General features: G+C 32.6%; 1 protein-coding gene, 1 long non-coding RNA gene and 1 other non-coding gene across 5 annotated transcripts; all 3 read left to right on the plus strand.

Moving 5' to 3' along the window:
- Positions 1 to 394: 394 nt before the first annotated feature.
- LOC117602491 (uncharacterized) lies at positions 395 to 3960 on the plus strand. The gene is made up of 3 exons (XR_013063233.1): positions 395 to 1935; positions 2076 to 2243; positions 2904 to 3960. It is a non-coding gene; the product is annotated as an uncharacterized LOC117602491 (long non-coding RNA).
- Positions 2923 to 2995, plus strand: TRNAR-UCU (transfer RNA arginine (anticodon UCU)). Its single transcript has one exon. It is a non-coding gene; the product is annotated as a tRNA-Arg (tRNA).
- Positions 3822 to 14920, plus strand: Epg5 (ectopic P-granules autophagy protein 5). 3 transcript variants are annotated; one of them, XM_034320569.2, is made up of 30 exons: positions 3822 to 3960; positions 4248 to 4490; positions 4567 to 5736; positions 5800 to 6204; positions 6284 to 6506; positions 6584 to 6756; positions 6826 to 6966; positions 7046 to 7206; positions 7280 to 7406; positions 7489 to 8033; positions 8091 to 8268; positions 8408 to 8431; positions 8620 to 8847; positions 8933 to 9096; positions 9176 to 9361; positions 9431 to 9554; positions 9629 to 10150; positions 10231 to 10373; positions 10441 to 10618; positions 10685 to 10882; positions 10963 to 11094; positions 11160 to 11393; positions 11474 to 11657; positions 11731 to 12290; positions 12403 to 12572; positions 12647 to 12855; positions 12925 to 13170; positions 13270 to 13486; positions 13569 to 13778; positions 13892 to 14920. In XM_034320569.2, the coding sequence occupies exons 1-30, from the start codon at positions 3940 to 3942 to the stop codon at positions 14238 to 14240; spliced, it is 7665 nt and encodes a 2554-aa protein (XP_034176460.2). In that variant the 5' UTR covers positions 3822 to 3939; the 3' UTR covers positions 14241 to 14920. The 3 variants fall into 3 exon arrangements, with proteins under 3 accessions (XP_034176460.2, XP_034176462.2, XP_034176463.2); XM_034320571.2 differs by lacking the exon at positions 8408 to 8431 and having other exon boundaries at positions 13892 to 14919; XM_034320572.2 differs by lacking the exons at positions 12925 to 13170; positions 13270 to 13486; positions 13569 to 13778; positions 13892 to 14920 and having other exon boundaries at positions 12657 to 12820.
- Positions 14921 to 21017: the final 6097 nt, after the last annotated feature.

A 21017-nucleotide genomic window follows, 5' to 3' on the forward strand; every position in this document is an offset into this window, starting at 1 on the left:
CAACGTCCATTCTCTTGCTTCATGGTTAGTATGAAAATAGAAGGGATGTTCCGGTGGTTGTACCTCCCTACCCCCGATGGACGTTCCCCACTATCAGCGGTATACCACCACCCCCAATCTCTTCGGTATCAAATAATTTCGTTGTCATCGTTGTAACGCCCCTCTGCGAAAGAGCACCTGCAGACGTTTATGGTCTGTGAAAGAGAAACACTTGAATCAAAACTGATTATTATTTAGAATTACACCGTGAAATCGGAACGGACAATTCGTGCATATAACTGATAAGCTTTCCCAACTTATTTCATTATAAATATATTTAAAAAATAGCTTTTAATATCGGGGATTTTATGTTGTTTTCATTAGGAATATAAATTGATAATTTTGTTAAAAAAATAATTTTTCAGAAAATAATTCTTTACTGTTATATCAATTTCAATTTGCAGTGGCCATGTGTAATTAATTATAAAGAGATTTTGATAGATTTTACGTAATTATAAAAATCATTATCTTGCACCAGCGTTCAAAAGAAAATAATGTTAGAAAATGTTATAGAAAAAGAAGCAATTTATGACTAAAATTCGTGAGGAGATATTAATCTCGCAATATCTTTCGTATTTACGATTAACTACACATTGAACAATCCGCGGTAGAGAATTCCTTTCTCGTCCATCAATTGAAATGTTCAACCCTCAGAGGGTTGATTCTTATCGCGAATTATGTACGTATTTCCTTTTCATTGATATTCATTCTTTTCTATCCTATAGCATTGAAATCTTGATCCTAATTTAAATTTAAGGAAGTGCAATTATTATTTATACGCTACTTATTACTTATAATATTACTTATATTATGAGTAAAAAGATGTTTGAAAATTTTAATATTATACAAGCTTATTTATCTTTATTATTATATCACAATTAAACAAAATTATTGGATTTGTAATAATCGTAACACCCACAATAGAATGCAGGTAAAGAACATTAATGATAGCTTGATACGGTGTCAGATACGCGCATGCGGTTTATCCAATGAATTTCCATTGGTTCTTCCACAATTACATTGATTTCTAGCTAGTCTGTGATTGGTTGATGATACGGCTACCATTGATATCACCCCAGCAGCGAATTATCCTGATAGGTAATTTTCACGCAAATATGAAACAATTGGGATTAACGTCGCAACGCAGACAAAGCGGAAATTCATCTCAATTCCAGTAAATGTTGCTTGATGATGAGCTCTTTTGTTTGTAATTGATTTCCAATTTCATTTTGTATTACGTCTGTCCAGTTCTTAATAAATTATTTATCGATGCAAGTATTTTAACTTCTTAATTTGTATGAAAAAACTACTTACAAAATGACAAAGTATTTTAATCACTTAAGAACTAAATTAAAAAGCAACAAACTGGCAGAGAAAGTAATTTTTGTTGTAATTTATAAATTCTTTTAAAGACAATGAAATTACGTGAATAACTTATTCACGAAATTGGACGTCATTAAATACCTGATTGAAATTTAATATACGTATGTATCGTTAATGAATGTTGGACATTCAAAGCAAATGCAATTTGTTCATAAATATTTTATTAATCATTTATGAATCATTTTATATAAATATTTCGGATCGAGGTGAAAGCGATCGTTGTATTTAATTTAACACATAACTGTCTTGTTATTATCGTTTGAACTTGCAGGTCAAAGTCAGTCTCAGGTTGTTTAGTCAGTCTCGCTAAGACCGTCGCGGGATTCTCACTGGCAATGTCGTGTACTATCAAAATTAATAACTAATTCCTGTTCATGTATGTTTCTAGTGTTTTTCTATATTGCACAATTATACATTTTATTTATACATTTAATCGGATGATTTTTCAGGTGTTTCTACACATAGCCATTTGTATTTCAATGGATTCGCTAATGTGATTGAACGCAGAGTTAGGTATTATATCAAATTTTATTTGAAGATTAGTAAAATAATTGTTATTTTATTAATTTATTATAAAAAATAATCTTTTATAACTGTATCAAAAATACGGATCAATGGGAACATTCGTTCATCGTTGCCATTTTGTTTTTCAGATGGGTGCTTTGATGAGTGAAGACGACTCTTTAACAATCGAAAAGACATTTAATATTAACAACACAATGGACGATAAGAAAGAAGTATCAAAGGAAAAGGTCAGGAGAAAATCTCCTCCATCGCCCTCCCGTGATGCACGTACGTTCAGTGGTCTAAGTCGACGATTGGTGAGTCGTATCTTTTACATGTAATTTCTCCATTATGCATGACTAATAGCCGAAAACTACCCAGGAACTAGTTTTATTTCTATCTCTTTTCGTGTAGATTGTTTTTCAGTGTTTTATTTGTTAATTTACACCATAATATGACAAACAATTTGCCATTCTTATCTCTCATTACTTATTATTAAGAAATATTATCCAAATGGTATATATTGATTTTGATGCTTTTTAGTACAATTTGAAGAAATATTTAACATTTTTATCAGAATCTATGTGTATCATTTAGGCAACATTTAATTTAATTAGAGCCAAAACGCGTCTCTCAAGTTGACAATAACTTGACGGACGAGGTGTATTTTATAATGGAGGGTGGTTAGGATTTGGCGATTTGGGAGGGTCACTACTTATAGCCACCTCCTCGTGGTATGACCTGGTAATCGATATCGTTTCCTGTAGATTGTAGAGATTTAAAAACTTTTGAAATTTCAAGGAAAACGATATTGAGCTAAGAGCTGCAATTGTAAGTTCGTATATGAAAATTGAAGAATAAATTGATCTCGATTTTATATTCAAGATAGTATATTGGTAATTTTTAATGTTGCAGTTTATCATCGATTGTGACCAGAAACAATAATTTTTTTATAATATAAGTTTGTATAATGTCAGGAAATCATCATGCTGCACGGTCCCTTTGGCGCAGAGGATAGCGCGTTGGACTTCTAATCCAAAGGTCGTGGGTTCGATCCCCACAAGGGATGATAAAACGAATGAATCACCTTCATTTTGGTTTTTATAAGTAATATTTAACACATTTCCAATGTAATCAAATTGACTTGTTTCATCAATAAATTGTTACGACGTGCGACGCCCAAATTTCCGGCAAGAGTACAGTGGAGTACATTGATGATTTATTTTAATAACAAGTTTTAATGTAACAGTATTTACACAATGTTCTAGTTTGTTATATTCGTAAAAATTAATTTTCCGTTATACACTTGCCTGGGAAAATGTTTGAAAACAATAATAAATATCAATTATGAAGAAAACACAATCTCACAATGTCCCTAATTTGATTCCTAAATATAAATTAGTGAAAGACTATGCCTTTAAATCGTCAAAAATTTTTCTCGCAAATATTGTTTTCATATAAAATAAAGCTTTTTACAAAATTTCAGCTAAATTCGATTTAAAGGTTTTCGGAAATTTAGCCGGTTTTGAGAATTTCTAGTTTTTCTGTAATTTTATTTTCCCGGGGGAAGTTAACTGTACTCGATACTTTACCTACTGTTGTCTTATTTTATTACTTCCTGCCTGTAGTCGTACTTTTTATCATTGGATGATAACATTTTATTCTATTTGTACAGGGGTCTCTGTAGATAAACTAGGAATTGAAAATATGTCATTTTCTTGACAGCTATTGTGTGAAATTTTCCATACGAATTTAGTATGTAAAATGTTAAAATTAATGATTCAACAATACTAATGTTGAGTGTCGTATAAAAGTAAATTACTGTTGAATTTCAATATGTTTTCAAACGTAATAGATTATATAAGAATCAATAATAAATACTAAACTGTAACGTTACGCATCAAGTAAATAACGTTATTGAAATTCATTGTGGAATAAACAATTTATAATTCATTGACTGAGCAAAAATTCGATGTATCTGAAGAGTATAATATAAAATTATATGTGTAAACAATGGAGATGTTAAAACGACAGGTAGAACTTTATTTTTTGTAGTTCTTTTACTTATAAAGTTATTTCATTATAATTTAAGTTCTAAGCTCCTTATACATAGGAGAAGCATGTTTTTTAAATATATGTATAGAAACATTAAATTCAAAATATTTGAGTAAAGAATACACTTATGGGATTCACTAGTAATTTGACATTTAGTTTGTTTTGAAAACGTATCATAGGTTATGGTACGTTTGATGTTATTATTTCTTCTTTTTAATACTTAATATCATATATTAAAATTGCCTAATAATAAAATATTTTTCCAGAAAAAAGAAAAAGATAAGACTAGAAAGTTTCCTGTAAAACAGCATATACCAGAGGTTCCAATGGTGGAAAAGCACAAATGTTTTTCCAGCGAATCCTCTATAACTTACCCTAAAGGAGAATGTATTGAAAACATGGAAAGTGAATTACATTCTGCAGCAATTGATACTGAAGAGTACGAGCAACAGTCTGCTCAGACAACTGTAATAGATGCAAAATGTAGTACAGAAGATACAAATAATGTAGTAAGTAATTTTAATATTTGAACTTCTTTGTAGTTGAGGTTTTATTAATGTTGTAACATGACAAATTCAATTCTAGGATGAAGTTGATGGTGGAATTGAAAGTATTTCAAAGAATATGCCACTGAAAAACACTATGGAAGAAGAGATAGAGAATATTAAAACATCAATTTCTACTGTAGAATTAGATGATCCTCCATCTGATTCTCTCAAAAATGAAAGTACAGTATCTAGTCAATGTCAGTCTAGTTTGAGTCCCTCAGAATTGAAAAATGTGACACATGAAAGACAAACCACAAAAACAAAATCAAATTTTGTTATGAATAAAGAGGATATACATGCTACTTTTAAAGAAGTTATACCATTTACAGACATCCAGTTGGAATCATTATATAAAAACGATGAATTAGCATCTATTGATATGTTTATTTCAGAATTCACAGAAACTCAACTTATCAGTAGTACAGTTAAACAGCAGCATAAATTATACGAGCTTCTAATGAATTATCTTCGTGCCAGAAACCATTTAATTATTAACTCGCACGAACTGGAAGCACTGAAAAAAAGTTGTAGAGAAATACAAAAGCAATTATGGCAATTAGACAAGGCTTATATTACCGAATCAGGGGAATGTCAGGATGGAAATCCAGTTGTCGCTACTCACGAATATTCAATAGCACGTTTTAACAGTCGAGCATTAGTAAATCTGTCTCGAAATTTATCAGCAATAAAGGAAATGTTGCACAATACCCAGGCATTATATTGTTATGAAGCAGAAACATTAAAATTACAAATTGAACATTATATTCAACGAGTGTGCACTTCTTGTAAGGAATTCGTAAATCTTCCTCAAAATGCCCCTGTAAATCTGTTATCAATGCATACATCGTCGCAAACTATTCCACAATTGTTAGAAATTAGAACGTGCATCACAATATTATTTAATTTTCAAAGAAAATTATTAAAAGACGGGAGATTTGTAACAGAAACTAGAGATTGGCTTACGAAGCTAGTAGCTATTTTATTAAGGGTAGCAACCTGGCAGGATCATCTATTTCTACTGAATCATATTTTAAGATGCCCTGGTGGAGTAATGAATTGGGCATCTAGTTATATTCAACCTCCAGTACCACAGCAGTTTAATAAACTAAGCATATCACCATTGAATGATCCATATCTGGATCATGTAATAGCTACCCTAGCTGTTATTTTATTACCGATTAAAGAAAGGGAAAAATTTATTGAACAGGTATTTAAATAATTATAATATAGCAAATGATCTTTATATAAATAGCATAGTGTATGTTATTAGGTACAACTATCGTTGCAAGATGCATCGTGTAGTCTCAGTGATACAGTTTGGGTTATATTAGATGAAGAAGGCGAAGAAGATGAGGATATCGCTAACGCTGGTGTAAACTTATATGAAAGTGACCTTATTTCTTTGATTCGTCAAATTCCTTTTGATAAAATGTTTGAACATGTGTTGTACATTCAATGTCAGAATGATGGTTATCACCAGGACAAACGCTATATTACACACCATCATTTACTGCGACTATTCGCATTTTTTACAACTGTTGTTAAACTTTTGAAACAAGGACTAAAAACATATGATTCTCCACGATATAGACAATTAACTAAACGATTAAGTGCATTAATCAGAGATATTGTGCAATATACTAGTGATCAGTGGGAAGAATTTGATAGAAGCCAGGTAGAGTTACCATGGTCTCACAATATTTCATAGTATCTTCATGTAACGACAAAAATTATTATTTAATTATGGTTTACAGATTACTGATGCATCAGTATTGTTAAAACTTCAACTTGAATTCGATTGCTTTTTTCTAAGAGCAATTCTGTGTATATTTTCTTCGCGCCGCTTAGGCGCATGGCAATACTTAGCTACTGTTCCATATCATTTAATATCGTCCAACACTTTGTGGCAGATATTTTATATTTTACACACTGATTGTACGCAAACGGATATGTACAATTCTAATACATGTATACGCAGTATGTACAACTGTATGTAATTTAAGAATAAATGGATATTGGGTAACATACAATTAAATATATTGGTGATATTATAGATTGGGAAAATGAATTAAACAATCCTGAACTTCGTCAACAATTCGAAGAGAAGTTAAGTACCATGCCAGGAGATGAATCATATTTCCTTTTAACAACTTTTACCAATATGGCTATGGCAAGAGTTGAGAAAGATTACCATTTCATAAGGACAACGACTATAGATTTATTTCAAGTATATATTGGGTATTTATTATATATTGTTTGAAACATGTGGGTAATGATTAATAGCTGTTATTTACAGATCGGATTTCTCAGTAAAAAGACACAACATTCTTGCTCAAAGGATGCTCGGTTTCTTTTATCAAATTTAACAAACAAATATCCTTCACTTTTATCAGATATTTTACAGAAGTTAAGAGATAACTTTGTGTTAGCTGGAAAGGTATAAATAAAAACGTTATTATATTTCTTTATGAATAATTCATGTTTGAATTAATTATTCTTACGTTTGTTATTTTCAGCTAAGTTTATATTTATTTACCGAATTGAAGATAGATAAATGGGTTCCACAAGAGGAGGATATAAAAATTCTTTCTGTTTGGTTGCATCAACATCCATTAACATCGACTGAAAATCAATTAGCTCGTGTAATTCTTACTCATTTAAATTGGGGATTTGATGAGTAAGAACATACTTTTTACCGTTAGATGAATAGGTATACTGCAATGAAGATATAATAATTTTTTTTGTTACAGGAATGGTACTTTATATCTTCCTATTAATTTACATAGACGCATAGCGTTATTGATTGTTGAGTTAACGATGAAATATGTACCTGATACTTCCACTCAAGCATCTTTATTACAAGAAGGCGTTAAACAGGTACGATTTACAAATATCATGTAAATGCATATTTAATCAAATAAATTTATAATTTTTATTTATGTTAAATTATAATGTATAGGTTTCATCGATGATTAGGCCTCAGAATGCTCAGCATCCATTTTCATTGTGGGCATGGGATGTGATTTCAAGACTTAGATTACATCAACTTGACCAAACAGAAGCGCTTTGTCACAATGCTCTTTTAAATCCTGCTGAAGCATTTTCTAATGTACCTGATATGGATTCTGATTCATATTTAGAAATTTTAACCATTGGCATAAGGGAGAAACAACCAATTGCATGTTATGTAGCAACAGTTATGACATTATGGGGCCACTCTGTACCATTGATATGTTCAAAAGGTTTCAGCCAGTTACAAATATTACAATATTATTGTAAATATGAACAAATACTTATATGTTTGCATCATATTATACCATTATTTTTGGAGTGCGTTGATTCATTACTCAAAAATGACAAATTTATTAGTTTGATTATGTCTCTAATTATGGCTGATCGATCCTACATGAAAATGGCTAAGAGTTTTATAGCTCCTGAATTCCCTGGAACGATATTGAAACAATTTTCGAATATGATACATTCACATTTATATAATTTCAAAAGGTAATTAATTATTTTTTTGAAGAATACATTATCGAATATTAAATTATTGCTTTACAGGTATCATTTACAAACTCCAAAGCATTTTGTATATTTATGGTTAAATGTACTTGTATTGATACCAGATTGGAATAAAGATCAAAGTATAATGTATTTGATGGACACGGTCATTAGTGCTACATTCTTTTATGTAGATGTAAAATCAACAGTGGAAAATGTGTTTCATCGCCTTCTTTCCGTAAGAATATTTTAAATCTACATTATTACTTATGTTTTAATCCTGTTATTATTATTCATTTTAATATATATCTTATTAAAATAGTTCATTTTAGTAAATTTATTTTGAATCCACTGATAGAATATATTTATTTTACTAGCTTACCATACAGGAAAATGATGAGGTATGATTTTTTCCCCCTCGTTTAGAATACGTTTATTTACAATATTTTATAGCAGTGTTTAGTAGGAAATAGTTATTTTTAAATACTCCTACTTACATCTAAATTTAAATCATAAATTATCTATTCATATTAAAGTATGTTCCTAAGCCTGAAATTATAATATTTATAAGTTAATGAATTATTTTCAGAATACATCTAATCGAAATGTAATAGCATCATTTGGATCATTTTTTAATTGGGTAACTGGTTCATCCAATTCAACTAGTGCCCTAGAAGGATCTACTCAATCAATTTGGGTTGCTTATCAAATATTGGTAACTGAACAATATAACAGAGAAATTAAAACTGGATTATGGCGTGAAATTCTAAGAGAGTTATCAATGCAGCCTAAAATTTCACTGGATACTGCTGTTAAAGTATGTATATCATGTTACAAAATGAATATATTTTAACATATGATACCTGTTACATGCTTTTATTTGTATTTAATATTTATTTCAGAAAGCTTGTGTTACAGTAAAAATGCAACCATTTGGAGCCAATGGATTATTCATATACCGTTGGTCTCAACAAGCTCTAGATACACCTATGGATCACCCTATTTTGCCTTTGTTTTGGCAAAATTTCTTTGCTTTATTTCTTGCTAGAGTTCCAACAATGCCAGGGTTGGTTTTAAATGAAACAAATAAATTTCAGTTTCGAACATTTTACGTATACAAATTACAATGTAGCCTTCTCTTCTAGAGTTATTGATTATTGTGGAATTGGTGAAAAATTCTTTGAGGGCATGATTAATTTGAGTTATTTAAAAAAATTGAAAAAGCGATTGTACGATACGACTATGTACTTCCAATTAAAAGGCGAGACAGATTTGGATAATGGGAAGCCAATTACCGATGAGAGACGAATATTTTATTTTAATGCAGCGAAGTGTGTAATATTTAAACACGGTAGACAAACAAACTTGTCAAAATCAATATTTTAAAAATATTTTTGCAGATTTTATAAAACCTTGAGTTTATGGCTTGAGGAACCGAGATTACAGGAACCAAGCCTTTATTTACCTGCATTACCCCCACAATATATGTCACAAAAATTAATACAACTTATTCAAGACGATTGGGTAAGATATAAATATCTTAATTTACTTGTTATAAATATAAATTTTTGTATTGTCTTTTATATTTATTTGAATAGGCTCCATGGTTAGAATATATTGATTATTGGACAATTCAACAAAATCAAATAATGGCAGTTAAAGAATGGGAGTATATGTGTTGTAGAGACCAAGAAAATCAATTTCCAAGAGAAACAGATGCACCAACAATGTTACTTAAAATGGTTGAACCATTACAGAGAATTTTTAAAAGATTAACTACATATGAACATCCGGTTCCACCACCACTTTTAAGTCGAAATCAAATGGAGTTTAATTGCTTACTTAAGGAGAATTTATATAATTCTGCTTCTGTTGTTAACTTTATTAAGCCATATTTTAAAGTAATATTAGATTATGCTCAAACGTATAATTTATTGGTTTCGGAGCACACAGCAGTAGATTCCAGTTTCTTGGAATTAATACCCATGCTTTATAAAGAACACGAGAACCAGGTAACACTGCATGCACTGTGTGATCCAGTAAGTCCAAATCAAAAACAAGTTAGATCAGGAACACCAGTTACTGTTCATTGTGCTGGTCCAGCAGTAATTAGAATTAAGGTAATTAGAAATTAATAATAGTTCTTTCTTACTTTATATATGGGTCATTTAATTTATTCATATAATGTTTTAATATTTAGGCACCGGAATCTCATATTAGTGATAGTGTTAATCACATGATAACACAAAATAGAGCAGAGTATGAAAATTTATTGATAAAGGCTAGTCAGCCACCACCTAGTAAAGTAACTCAAGGATGTGTTTCTATAGATCACTTAGTCACGTATGTATATAATGTTCTTTACAAAGTGTATTAAAACATATTAATGTAAATATGAATTTTATTACAGAATGTTAGAACATGAAATAAGTATAAGTCGCACGAACGAAAATACAACGGTACTACACAAACTTCAGGAAAGTGGAATTAAATTATTTTATTATCTCATAGATTGTTATACAGAGGAAGCATCGTTCTGTCCACCAACGAAACAACTTATTACCACTTGTTTAGAAAAATTAGGGCAAGTAGGTATAATTGAGTTGTATATCAACAATTTTATTGAATACATTGTAATACAAATATTTTAACAGTCGTTTATTAATGGAGAGGAAAGTCAGGCTCCACAGTTGTTAAACACTATAATACAAAAACAAAATCTGGGTGGTTTACTCGGACCTTATTTTACACCTGTTGCTGGTGGTGCTTCGGCATTGTTACAGATGTATCAAACCGTTGTTGAATTATCTACAGGCATGAATGTTGATCTTTGTTTCGTATTGTTATCGAAAGTACGTTGATGCATGCATAAATTTTCTTGGTATCATTTATATATTATTTATTGCTTGTGATGTATATATTTTTATTTTAGTTTGACGTAGGATCTTGGTTAAATTATAAGCGTCCGAGATTGAGTGAACGATCAACATTTATAGACTTAGTATCTAGAGCTCTTTGCAATATTGGTTTCACTCCACAAGAGGAAAAATTGATATTACACGAGGTATTTATATAACAGGTAAACAGTGAATGGATTATAATGTTTTAAAACAATATTTTTTCTTACAGTTGTTTAGAAAGCATTTACAACTTATTTTGTTACATAAATTTCCCGAACACTATGGTGAAGTTTTAAATGCTGTACTAAAAAGTAGTGAAAGTCAAAACTTGTCACTAGATGTTTGGCAAGATTTATTAAGAGTTCTTAGCGGCAAATCAAAAACATTTTCAGTTCATTTATCTAAAATTAGAGATGATATTCGTCACTATGCAACTGAGCAAAGGCTTCTTTCTTTACAAGAAGTACGTTTTTCAACATATGAAATAATAATTATTTTTTAACGTAGGTATAACAAATTCATATATTGTATGTTTTATTACAGATACATGACACAGCCATATTATTAAGTAAACATTTTACGCAAGAACGTTTACAGTACGGTCTTTATGGATTATATCCAAAATATAGAGTTTACATTGAACCATTAAGCATATTTCTTGGCATGGTGGGTCATGCTCTTGTTGCGCTTACCCTTCAATTTGATAGAGGTTCTTTAGGAGATCAACGTAAGATTTTTAAATATAATATTCTGTCTCATTTTTGTAGTAAATATTATATCTATAATTTTATTGTTTGAAGTATGCGAAAAAATATGGCCTGTCTTAAATGAAATGTATTCGCCATGGGTTACACCATATTGGACTCGGAATTTGAAGGAACCAACTGCTGCATGGATTCAACAGCTTACCGATGATAGATCCGTTTTGTTACCATGGATTATTACGGATGGTTTATTTGCAAACAAAATTGTAGCAATGTTTGTCGAATGCATCCGTTTTGTTCTTGATACATTGCCAACATCCAATAAAGTTCTTTGCTTCATCTGGCAATTTTATGTGACTAATTTTGCGCACGCATCAGTTAAAAATCATATTTTAAATGTCATTCATGGCAATTTTTTGACATTACCATGGGATCGATTTTACCCTACACTCAATGATATTGAATTCATGGTAAAAGTGGTTGATCAATACTTACCTGATAGTCACTTATTTCTTGGAAGTATATTTACATGCGTGAATTGGACAGCTTGGATGAATGATCTATTAGCAACACAGTCATTATCGGTTGCAGCAAGAATGCATGTGTGTTTATTAAATTTATTGGTGAAGTTATCCAACGAACCAAATGTTAAACAGGTAATTGAAAAATTAAATACGAATCATTTAGAAAGGTTTAGCAAAATATAAAAATACTATATTGAAACAATTAACTTAATTAATATAAATTTGGGATTGTATTATATTTTAGAATGACAAAGCACTTGATTTGGTCAATGAGGCTGACAAATTTTTTTGGCATCTACTAGATGCAACAGCATATGATCACGTAATTAATTGGTATGTTATGAGCTGTGATCCAAGAGTTGTTCTTTCTATTGATGATGGCCAAAATAATGCTATAGATACTGCTGTATACAAGTATGTATAATTATATTAGTTTGATTTTATAGTTACCTTAAATTAAATGCTTGCTAATAAATTTTATCTAATAGTTTATTAAAGATTGCAGCAGGCTATGACCCTGCTATAACTCATTTTCATCCTACTACATTAAAAAAGAGACAAATATACATTCGTTCTTCGGTTAAACTGTTGATCACCTGTTCGACTCGGCATAAATCATTGATATCTACATATCCAAAAGCATTTACCAATGTACTGTTAGAAATGTTAGACGATATGGAGTTTATTATTCTGAATAGTAAGTACAGAATGTTTATATTAAGTGATATTATGTTATAGAAGTACTAATAGAAAAATAATTATTTAGCTGTTTCAGAATCACAACAAATTGCAGAAGCAAGTTTATTAGTAACCGAATTGCTTTATACTATGAATCAAAGTGGGTTTCTTATGGAAAATCTCCGTACTAGCTGGACAACATGGCTTGCAGAAAGGAGAGCCACTAATCCAATTCTTATAGGTATACTTAAAGTCATGACGACAACAGTTACTTCATCATCTATACTTGGAGAATTAATGGAGGCTGCTTTAGAAGCATATTTTAAATTTAATGGTATGAATTTTTTTACATTTCGCGTCCGTGTTTTCTCATATTTCGTAATTTTCTTCTCGAAGTTTGAGAACTTTTACAAAATATTCATTTGTATTTTAGCATTCGAGGATGTTACACCAACATGGGCTTCAGTCTTAACAATTTTACAATCAGTAGTACCTAGACAACCACCATTGGAATCGTTATTGATTTCCGAAGGAAGACTTCTTGCTTTGTATTCTGTTTTACTTAAGCGACTTCCGTTATGTAGAGATATTAGGGAGGAAGGAATGCTTCTTATTAATTTAATTGACTGGATTGCTACTATTAAGGCAACGTTAGTATTTTTATACTAATATGTGGGTATGAGTGCAACTAGTATATTGATTGTTTTACATTCAATTAATTTATTTACTTAGGGATATAAACGAAGAAAAATTACCTCTTTTATGGGCTAAAACGTGTGAATTAGCACACAGACAATGTCAGTACAGTGAAAATACAACAATTGCTGCCAGGGCTCTCAAAGGTTTAGCACACACTTTATTAACTATAGCAGATGATGGAGGACAAGGATGGGGAATATTAGGAGCAATTGGTCTTAGGAAAGCTTCTCCACTTTCGATTAGGTAAGTTTTTAAATTATTTGTAATTACATTTACTACTAATTCTACTTCAAAATTAAAATTCTCTTAAAAAATTATTTACAACGTGTTAAAATTTGTATTTTCTGTTTATTTAGATGTAGATTTTTAAGCCGGGCAGTAGCAGTATATTGTTTGGCCCAATTACCTGAATCAAAATCGGAAGAACAATTAGTGAGATTCACACCTTATGCACCTGGTGTAGCATCTACAGGAACAAGTGACCTCGATGCCGTAGAAATTCGGCCTAGCTCAGAAGCCATTAAAGCAATGCAAACTCTAGAAGGACTTGTACTAAATAAACAATATTTGGAATTTAAAGGTGATATAGAACGTTCTATTAGATTAATCAGAGATCCTGCTAATTCTTTACATAATGCAACAGTAATTATAGGCGCATTGACAACTGAACTTTATAATCAGAGATACTTGCATGTCTTAACATAGTAATTAATGGCTTAATTCTACATATATTGTTCTTTACTGTTCAACAAATATTAAACTAGCTTTGTTGCAATACTGTGGTATAATTTAAACAAACTATACGTGTTTTATTTTTTTATATAAATACGATTATAAAGGTAACGCTTTGGTTTAGTTCCAAGAGTGTACAAAATTTTAAGTTCTGTATGTAAACTTGTATAAAATTAATGCCTTTATAAAATAGATTTATTCATTTAGATATTTTATTAATATTATATCTGAAACATTTTCTATTGTATTAATGAATTGGGCTTTCATTTCAATTATAAGGGCTTTAAGAAATTTTTAATGGAAGGTGTTGATATGTTAAAGTGTACAATTTAAAGTGCTATTAATTATTTTCAACAATTAATACTTTGTTATTGCTATTTTAATGCTAAAAGTGATTTTCGAATTAAATATTCAAATTATTTATTGTAATTATAAATAAGAAAACACTACGTTGTAATATATTTTATTAAATCACACGCGCAATCGTAGTTTCTTCAATATTTATTCAATATAATAATATATTGACATGCAACAAGTCATTTTGTTTTTGTAAATTATGCACTGTATATTTCAACTGTTATTATGTTATTTCATAGTTTATATCTACATTTTTACGTATTTTATATACATAGAGCATTAAACATATATTCGTTAAATAAATAACGAAATCAATGAATAAATGAATGAAAGTTATGCAAATTAATATAAATAAACCAGAAATGTAAGTTACCACTGTATAATATCAATTTATTTAAATATGTTTATATTTTTTGTGAGAAATTCATGTATTACCTGTTAAAGAGTACAATAAAGGTAAACTATACAGCACATATTAATGTATGAAGAAATTTTGAAGTATTTTAGCCTATCCCTTGTTTTTAGTGGAAAAAAAATTGATGCGGCTCTATAAAAATAATTTTAATAGATGTAGTAATGATTTAGTTAATACATTATTGTAATCTGAAAATTGTAATTTGACGTAATAGTAATAATAATTAAAAGAAATTGTACAAGATATTTAGGTGCAAAAATAATAAAAATAATAAACTTCAGTACTTCCAATAACAATTTATTTCTGTTTTTTCTTTCTTTATGGATGAAGACCTACTTTTCCTAGATATTTATTTACAATTCTCTCTTTTATTAAAATGCTTGCTAAAGTTAGATTTTTGAATTATTAATGAAAAACATCGACCGCGGCAGCGCAGCAGTAAAGCCCGAATTAGCCTCTATAAATTAGCTACTCCGCGGGGTCCTTGACACCCCGATGCCATAATATCAGTATGCAAAGAGCGTCACTGGTGCTTCGGGGTCCCTAACACCCCAAGGATGATATCAGGTTGGTATACAGAGAGCGCCACCGATGCATCGGGGTCCCTGACACCCCGGATACCGTAATGTTAGTATGCAAAGAGTATGACTGGTGCTTTGGGGTCCTCGACACCCCGGATGCCATAATGCTGCATTACCTACTCTCATATCAGATATGGTGATAACTGATAACTGTAATTGATTGGAAATCGTTTGTGATTTACAAATATATTATCTTCATTGTTTGTGAGTGAATAATTTCTTAATTATTTACAAATTTGTTTTATAATAAATAATTGCAGTGCACATGCGCTACAGATTCGATCGTAACTATCACTATCTCGAACAAGTGAGATTCACGATTTGTTCGTTTATAGGTCTTATATTTCGCTAGATCCGGTCAAACCCATCACTATTCCGAAGAAGTGAGTTTCACGATTTGTTCGTTTTTCGTTCTTATATTTCGCTAGATCCGGTCAAACCCATCACTATTGCGAACAAGTGAGTTTCACGATTTGTTCGTTTTTCGTTCTTATATTTCGCTAGATCCGCTCAAACCCATCACTATTCCGAACAAGTGAGTTTCACGATTTGTTCGTTTTTCGTTCTTATATTTCGCTAGATTCGGTCAAACCCATCACTATTCCGAACAAGTGAGTTTCACGATTTGTTTGTTTTTCGTTCTTATATTTCGCTAGTTGCTTCGGGGTCCCTGACACCCCGAGTAGCGAAACATCGGTGTCACCGGTACGTCGGGGTCTCAGACACCCCGAATGCCGTAGTATCGGTAAACAAAGAGTGTCAACGGTGCTTCGGGGTCCCTGACACCCCGGATGGAATAATGTCGATATGCAAACAGTGTCAGTGGTGCATCGGGGTTCCTGAGACCCCAGGATGACATGTCGGTATGCAAAGAGAGTCCCTAGTGCTTCGGGGTCCCTGGCACCCCGGATGCTATAATAGTGGTATGCAGAGATACTTACCGGCGGTTCGGGGTCCTTAATAACCCAATATGATATTAGGTCGGTACGCACAAATAGTCACGGGTGCTTTGGGGTCCCTGGCGCCCCGGATGGTATTATATTGGTATGCAAAGATACTCACCGGCATTTCGGGGTTCCTGACACCCCAGATGATATTATGTTGGTATGTAGACATAGTCATTTGCGCTTCGGGGTCCCTGGCACCCCTGGATAATATCAGGTCCGTATGAAGAGGGCACAACCACAATAATTTTTTTCCAGAGTTTATTTAATTTACTTCATTTACTTTTTTTTGCTTATTAAATAAGCTCATCGAGGAGGAATAACATTTATGATTATATTCCTCTTCAGGGTTTCAATCGAGGACCTCATTTATTTTACTTTTTCTAGTTATTTATATAATTTTATCCCTCATTATAGGCCAAGGCAATCTTAGTATCCCTTACATCCCTGCATCCCTTCCATCCCAGCATTCCTACAACCCTTAAATACCCTTTTTTTTTTTTTTTTTTTTTAACGTGGTGGAAATCTTCAGAAAGACACCTTCAGCCCCCCTGGGGAGGGGCTGGGGGTAGTGTGGGATTTTTACCCACTAAAACCACCACGGTGGCCTGCACTAGGGCGGTAGGGAGTGTCCTTTGATCCTTCGCCATGTGCCAAACTACGCTGACATCGGGGGCCACACCCGATGCCGGCACTCCTCGGGCTGAGTAAGTGGTGACCGGGGCCCCAGCCCCGGACCCCTACAGAATTCCTTTACATCCCTCGTTCCGTTACATCTCTGCATTCCTTACATCCCTGCATTCTTTTCATCCCGACATCCTTTTCATCCCTACATTGTTTTCATTCCTACATTCCTTACATCGCTTCATCCCTTACATCCCTACATTCTTCTCATCCCTCCATTCCTTTCATCCCTACATTCCTTTCATCCCTTTATTCTTTTAACCCCTCCATTCCTTTCATCCCTCCATTCCTTTCATCCCTCCATTCCTTTCATCCCTACATTCCTTTCATCCCTACATTCTTTTCATCCCTACATTTCTTACATCCCTGCATCCCTTACAATAAATATATTACAAAGACTGCTTCGAGTAAAGGTAAGTTGATTCCTCTTTTCGCCACCAGAGGGCGCTGATTCGATGTCGAATCAGCGCCCTCTGGTTTTCGAAAAAGGAACTAAATCAAGCAGAGATTTTGGCCCTCTAGCGGCAAAAATGTGAACTAAAATCTCGACCTCGAATCAGCGCCATCTGGTTTTCGAAAAAGGAACTAAATCAAGCAGAGATTTTGGCCCTCTAGCGGCAAAAATGTGAACTAAAATCTCGACCTCCAATCAGCGCCATCTGGTTTTCGAAAAAGGAACTAAATCAAGCAAAGATTTTGGCCCTCTAGCGGCAAAAATGTGAACTAAAATCTCGACCTCGAATCAGCGCCATCTGGTTTTTGAAAAAGGAACTAAATCAAGCAGAGATTTTGGCCCTCTAGCGACAAAGATGTGAACTAAAATCTCGACCTCGAATCAGCGCCATCTGGTTTTTGAAAAAGGAACTAAATTTGTATAAAATCGCAGGCCTTATAGCCGCAAAAATTTAAATTCAATTTCAGGGAGATACTGGGATGTAAGGATTGTAGGGATATAAGGAATGTAGGGATGGAAAGAATGTATGGATGAAAAGAATGTAGGGATGAAGAGAATGTAGGTATGAAAGGAATGTAGGGATGAAAGGAATGTAGAGATGTAAGGGATGAAGCGATATAAGGAATGTATGGATGAAAAGAATGGAGGGATGAAGAGAATATAGGTATGAAAAGAATGTAGGGATGTAAGGAATGTTGGGATGTAATGGTAGCAGTAATGTAAAGAAAGCAGTGATATAAAGAAAGCGAAGATGTAAGGGATGGAGGAATATAAGGCATAAAGGGATAGAGCGATATAAAGCATAGCGGGATCAAAGAGATGAAGTGATGTGAGAAAGGCAGAGATGTATGGGATACCGATATGCAAGAGATGCGGGGATCTAATGATTGCCGGGATCTACGAGATGTAGAGATGTAAAAGGATGCAGGCATACAGGAGTAATGAAATCAACTCGTTCATCCTCGTAATGAGTTTATTCAACATGCTAATTGTAAGAAGATAAATATAGCAAAATAAACGAAGACAGAAAATAAAATAAGGGTTTGTGTATGTCGATCAGGTAGATCAGGTGGAAGTCGATAAGTAGTAGTGTAATTTCCACTGCTCTTCAATAGGTAACGCTAGTGTCCCTGCCTTCAGGTAAGTCGATCGGTTAGTTGTCGAGTAGTTTACGCCACTTTTGTACAGATGGCGCTATGGTGGCACTGACAGAACACACTCCTCTCTCTTTGACGTCCGAAGACAGACTGAGGCTCTTTAACGCGTAGCAGGTGATTTATAGGGGCTAATTCGCGCTTCACTGCTGCGCGGCCGCCGTCGATCTTTTTCATAAATAATTCCAAAACTAAACTTTAACAAGCATTTTAGTGAAAAACTATTTAACATTGGAATAAATCTTTCCTTTATTTTAATTCGGATACATTGTTCTGTATCAATAAATTTCCATTTGTTTTTACAAATAGAATCTGTGAATTGTATGGTTTCTTGTATATTTATTAACAATAAAGATTTTGTGTCAGAATTTAATGCTTATTACAAAAATTCATCACCCATTCCTTTTAAATACAAAAAGAGAGTTCTTATTATTAACTGTTCATCTTATCATATTCTTTTTGATATTACTTTATTCGAGAAAATGCAATAAGTATGCATAAGGGCAGGAATTATGCACATACGTTATGGAACAAGCTCAAACATCATCGTGCGAGATATTCACGCGACAATTCTGCTTTTCCACTGGTGAGGCTGACCGCACTTGAAAGTGTAATGAATAATAAGCGGACTAGTTATAAGCTGTCGAGAGATTTTATCGAGGCTACTGTCAACATCCAACTAATATCGCGTACAACGTGGCAGGTTAATTGGAACTGCCCCGAGCTTTAAGCAGTATTTTCAAAGGTTTAAATCGTGTTCGCATGACACCAATGTATCCGAGTATCACGATCCTCGGCTATGAACGAACTTTCCATAGTCTTTGATAATAAACGACCCAGAAGAATTTGTAAACAGTATATTTTACAAGAGCAACATAGCATCAGAAAGTTGGAAATTATATTTAAAGAGGTAACTTAAAATTTAAAAAAGAAAAATTTCAAGTTAAATTAATGTTCTCAATAAGCCACCCTTCGAGAATAAATATGACATAGAATCGTATAAGTTAATTAGGTAAAGGGACGAGGTGTCAGAAGAGTCAGCTGATAAAATTAAATTAAAATTGTGGACATAAAATATGACAGCCAGTCTGAAAAACACAGTGATTGAATATTATGAAACTGATCGTTGATAGAAATACAAAGTTTAAAAAATTGGAACATTGTTCTTGAAAGAAGTGGGCATGGAATGGAGAAGGTAGCGATGTCTTTTGGTAAGAAGACTGTGAGGGACAGCATGGTACCCTTTATAGCGAAGAGATCAGTATCTACTAATCTCTTTCCTTTATTTCTGACACGCGTTTACCATAGCATCCTCGTCTATGTCGCTTTTGAAGACTACTGAGCCTAAGGCTTCTTTCTTCATGAATATGCTTGATGATCTAGGACCGAACTCGACCATGACGTATGTCTAGTCTGAGTTAGTAAAATACCTAGTGAAATATAATAGCGTTGTGTAATATTAATAAAAATTTATATTTAATTATAAATAATCAGTACTAATTACAGAAACTAAAAAATTTCAATTTCCCTCTGATAAGTTGTTCAACTTTCCGTGTTTGCACGAATTGGCCTCTGTCGACTGTAAACTCGAGAGGGGTATCTCTTGTCGGTGATTTTTGAAAGTTAGCTGACGCGGTAAGTTGGTTCGGTGGAAAAGAAACATAAAGGCCACCTATCAGGGTAAACATCGATTGGAAAGTTAGTCGCAAACGAAATGGAGTTCTCTGGATTCGTAAAAGTTGCCAGTTGGCAGACAAATCCCTCTTCGTGGTATCCGACGATGCTTGTAAACGGAATCAGTTTGGTTTGTTTCAAAATGGGTCAGCTTTAAGAAAAGAACACGGTTCCTATCTATTAAATGTATCTCCTATAGTATCAAAATGTTTCCACTGATTTCTTTAAACATTCACGATTTTCTGAAATTATTAAATTGATCAGACTTAAGGTCTAAATTGGACAGAAGCACGGCAAGGGGGAATATTCAAAAGATTTAAACTCGATTCTCAAGTTATGGGAAATAGGATTGGGCGTGGTATCGAAGATGACGGGAACGATGGTTCTGATATTGAATGAGATCCAATAACGTTTCAATCATCGAATGTATCCTGAGAAAAAGCAGACACACCGAATAGACTTTAACAAGCGAGACTTGTTAAAAATA

This window comes from Osmia lignaria, chromosome 13 (assembly GCF_051020975.1).
Source record: "Osmia lignaria lignaria isolate PbOS001 chromosome 13, iyOsmLign1, whole genome shotgun sequence".
Taxonomy (NCBI): Eukaryota; Metazoa; Arthropoda; class Insecta; order Hymenoptera; family Megachilidae; genus Osmia; species Osmia lignaria.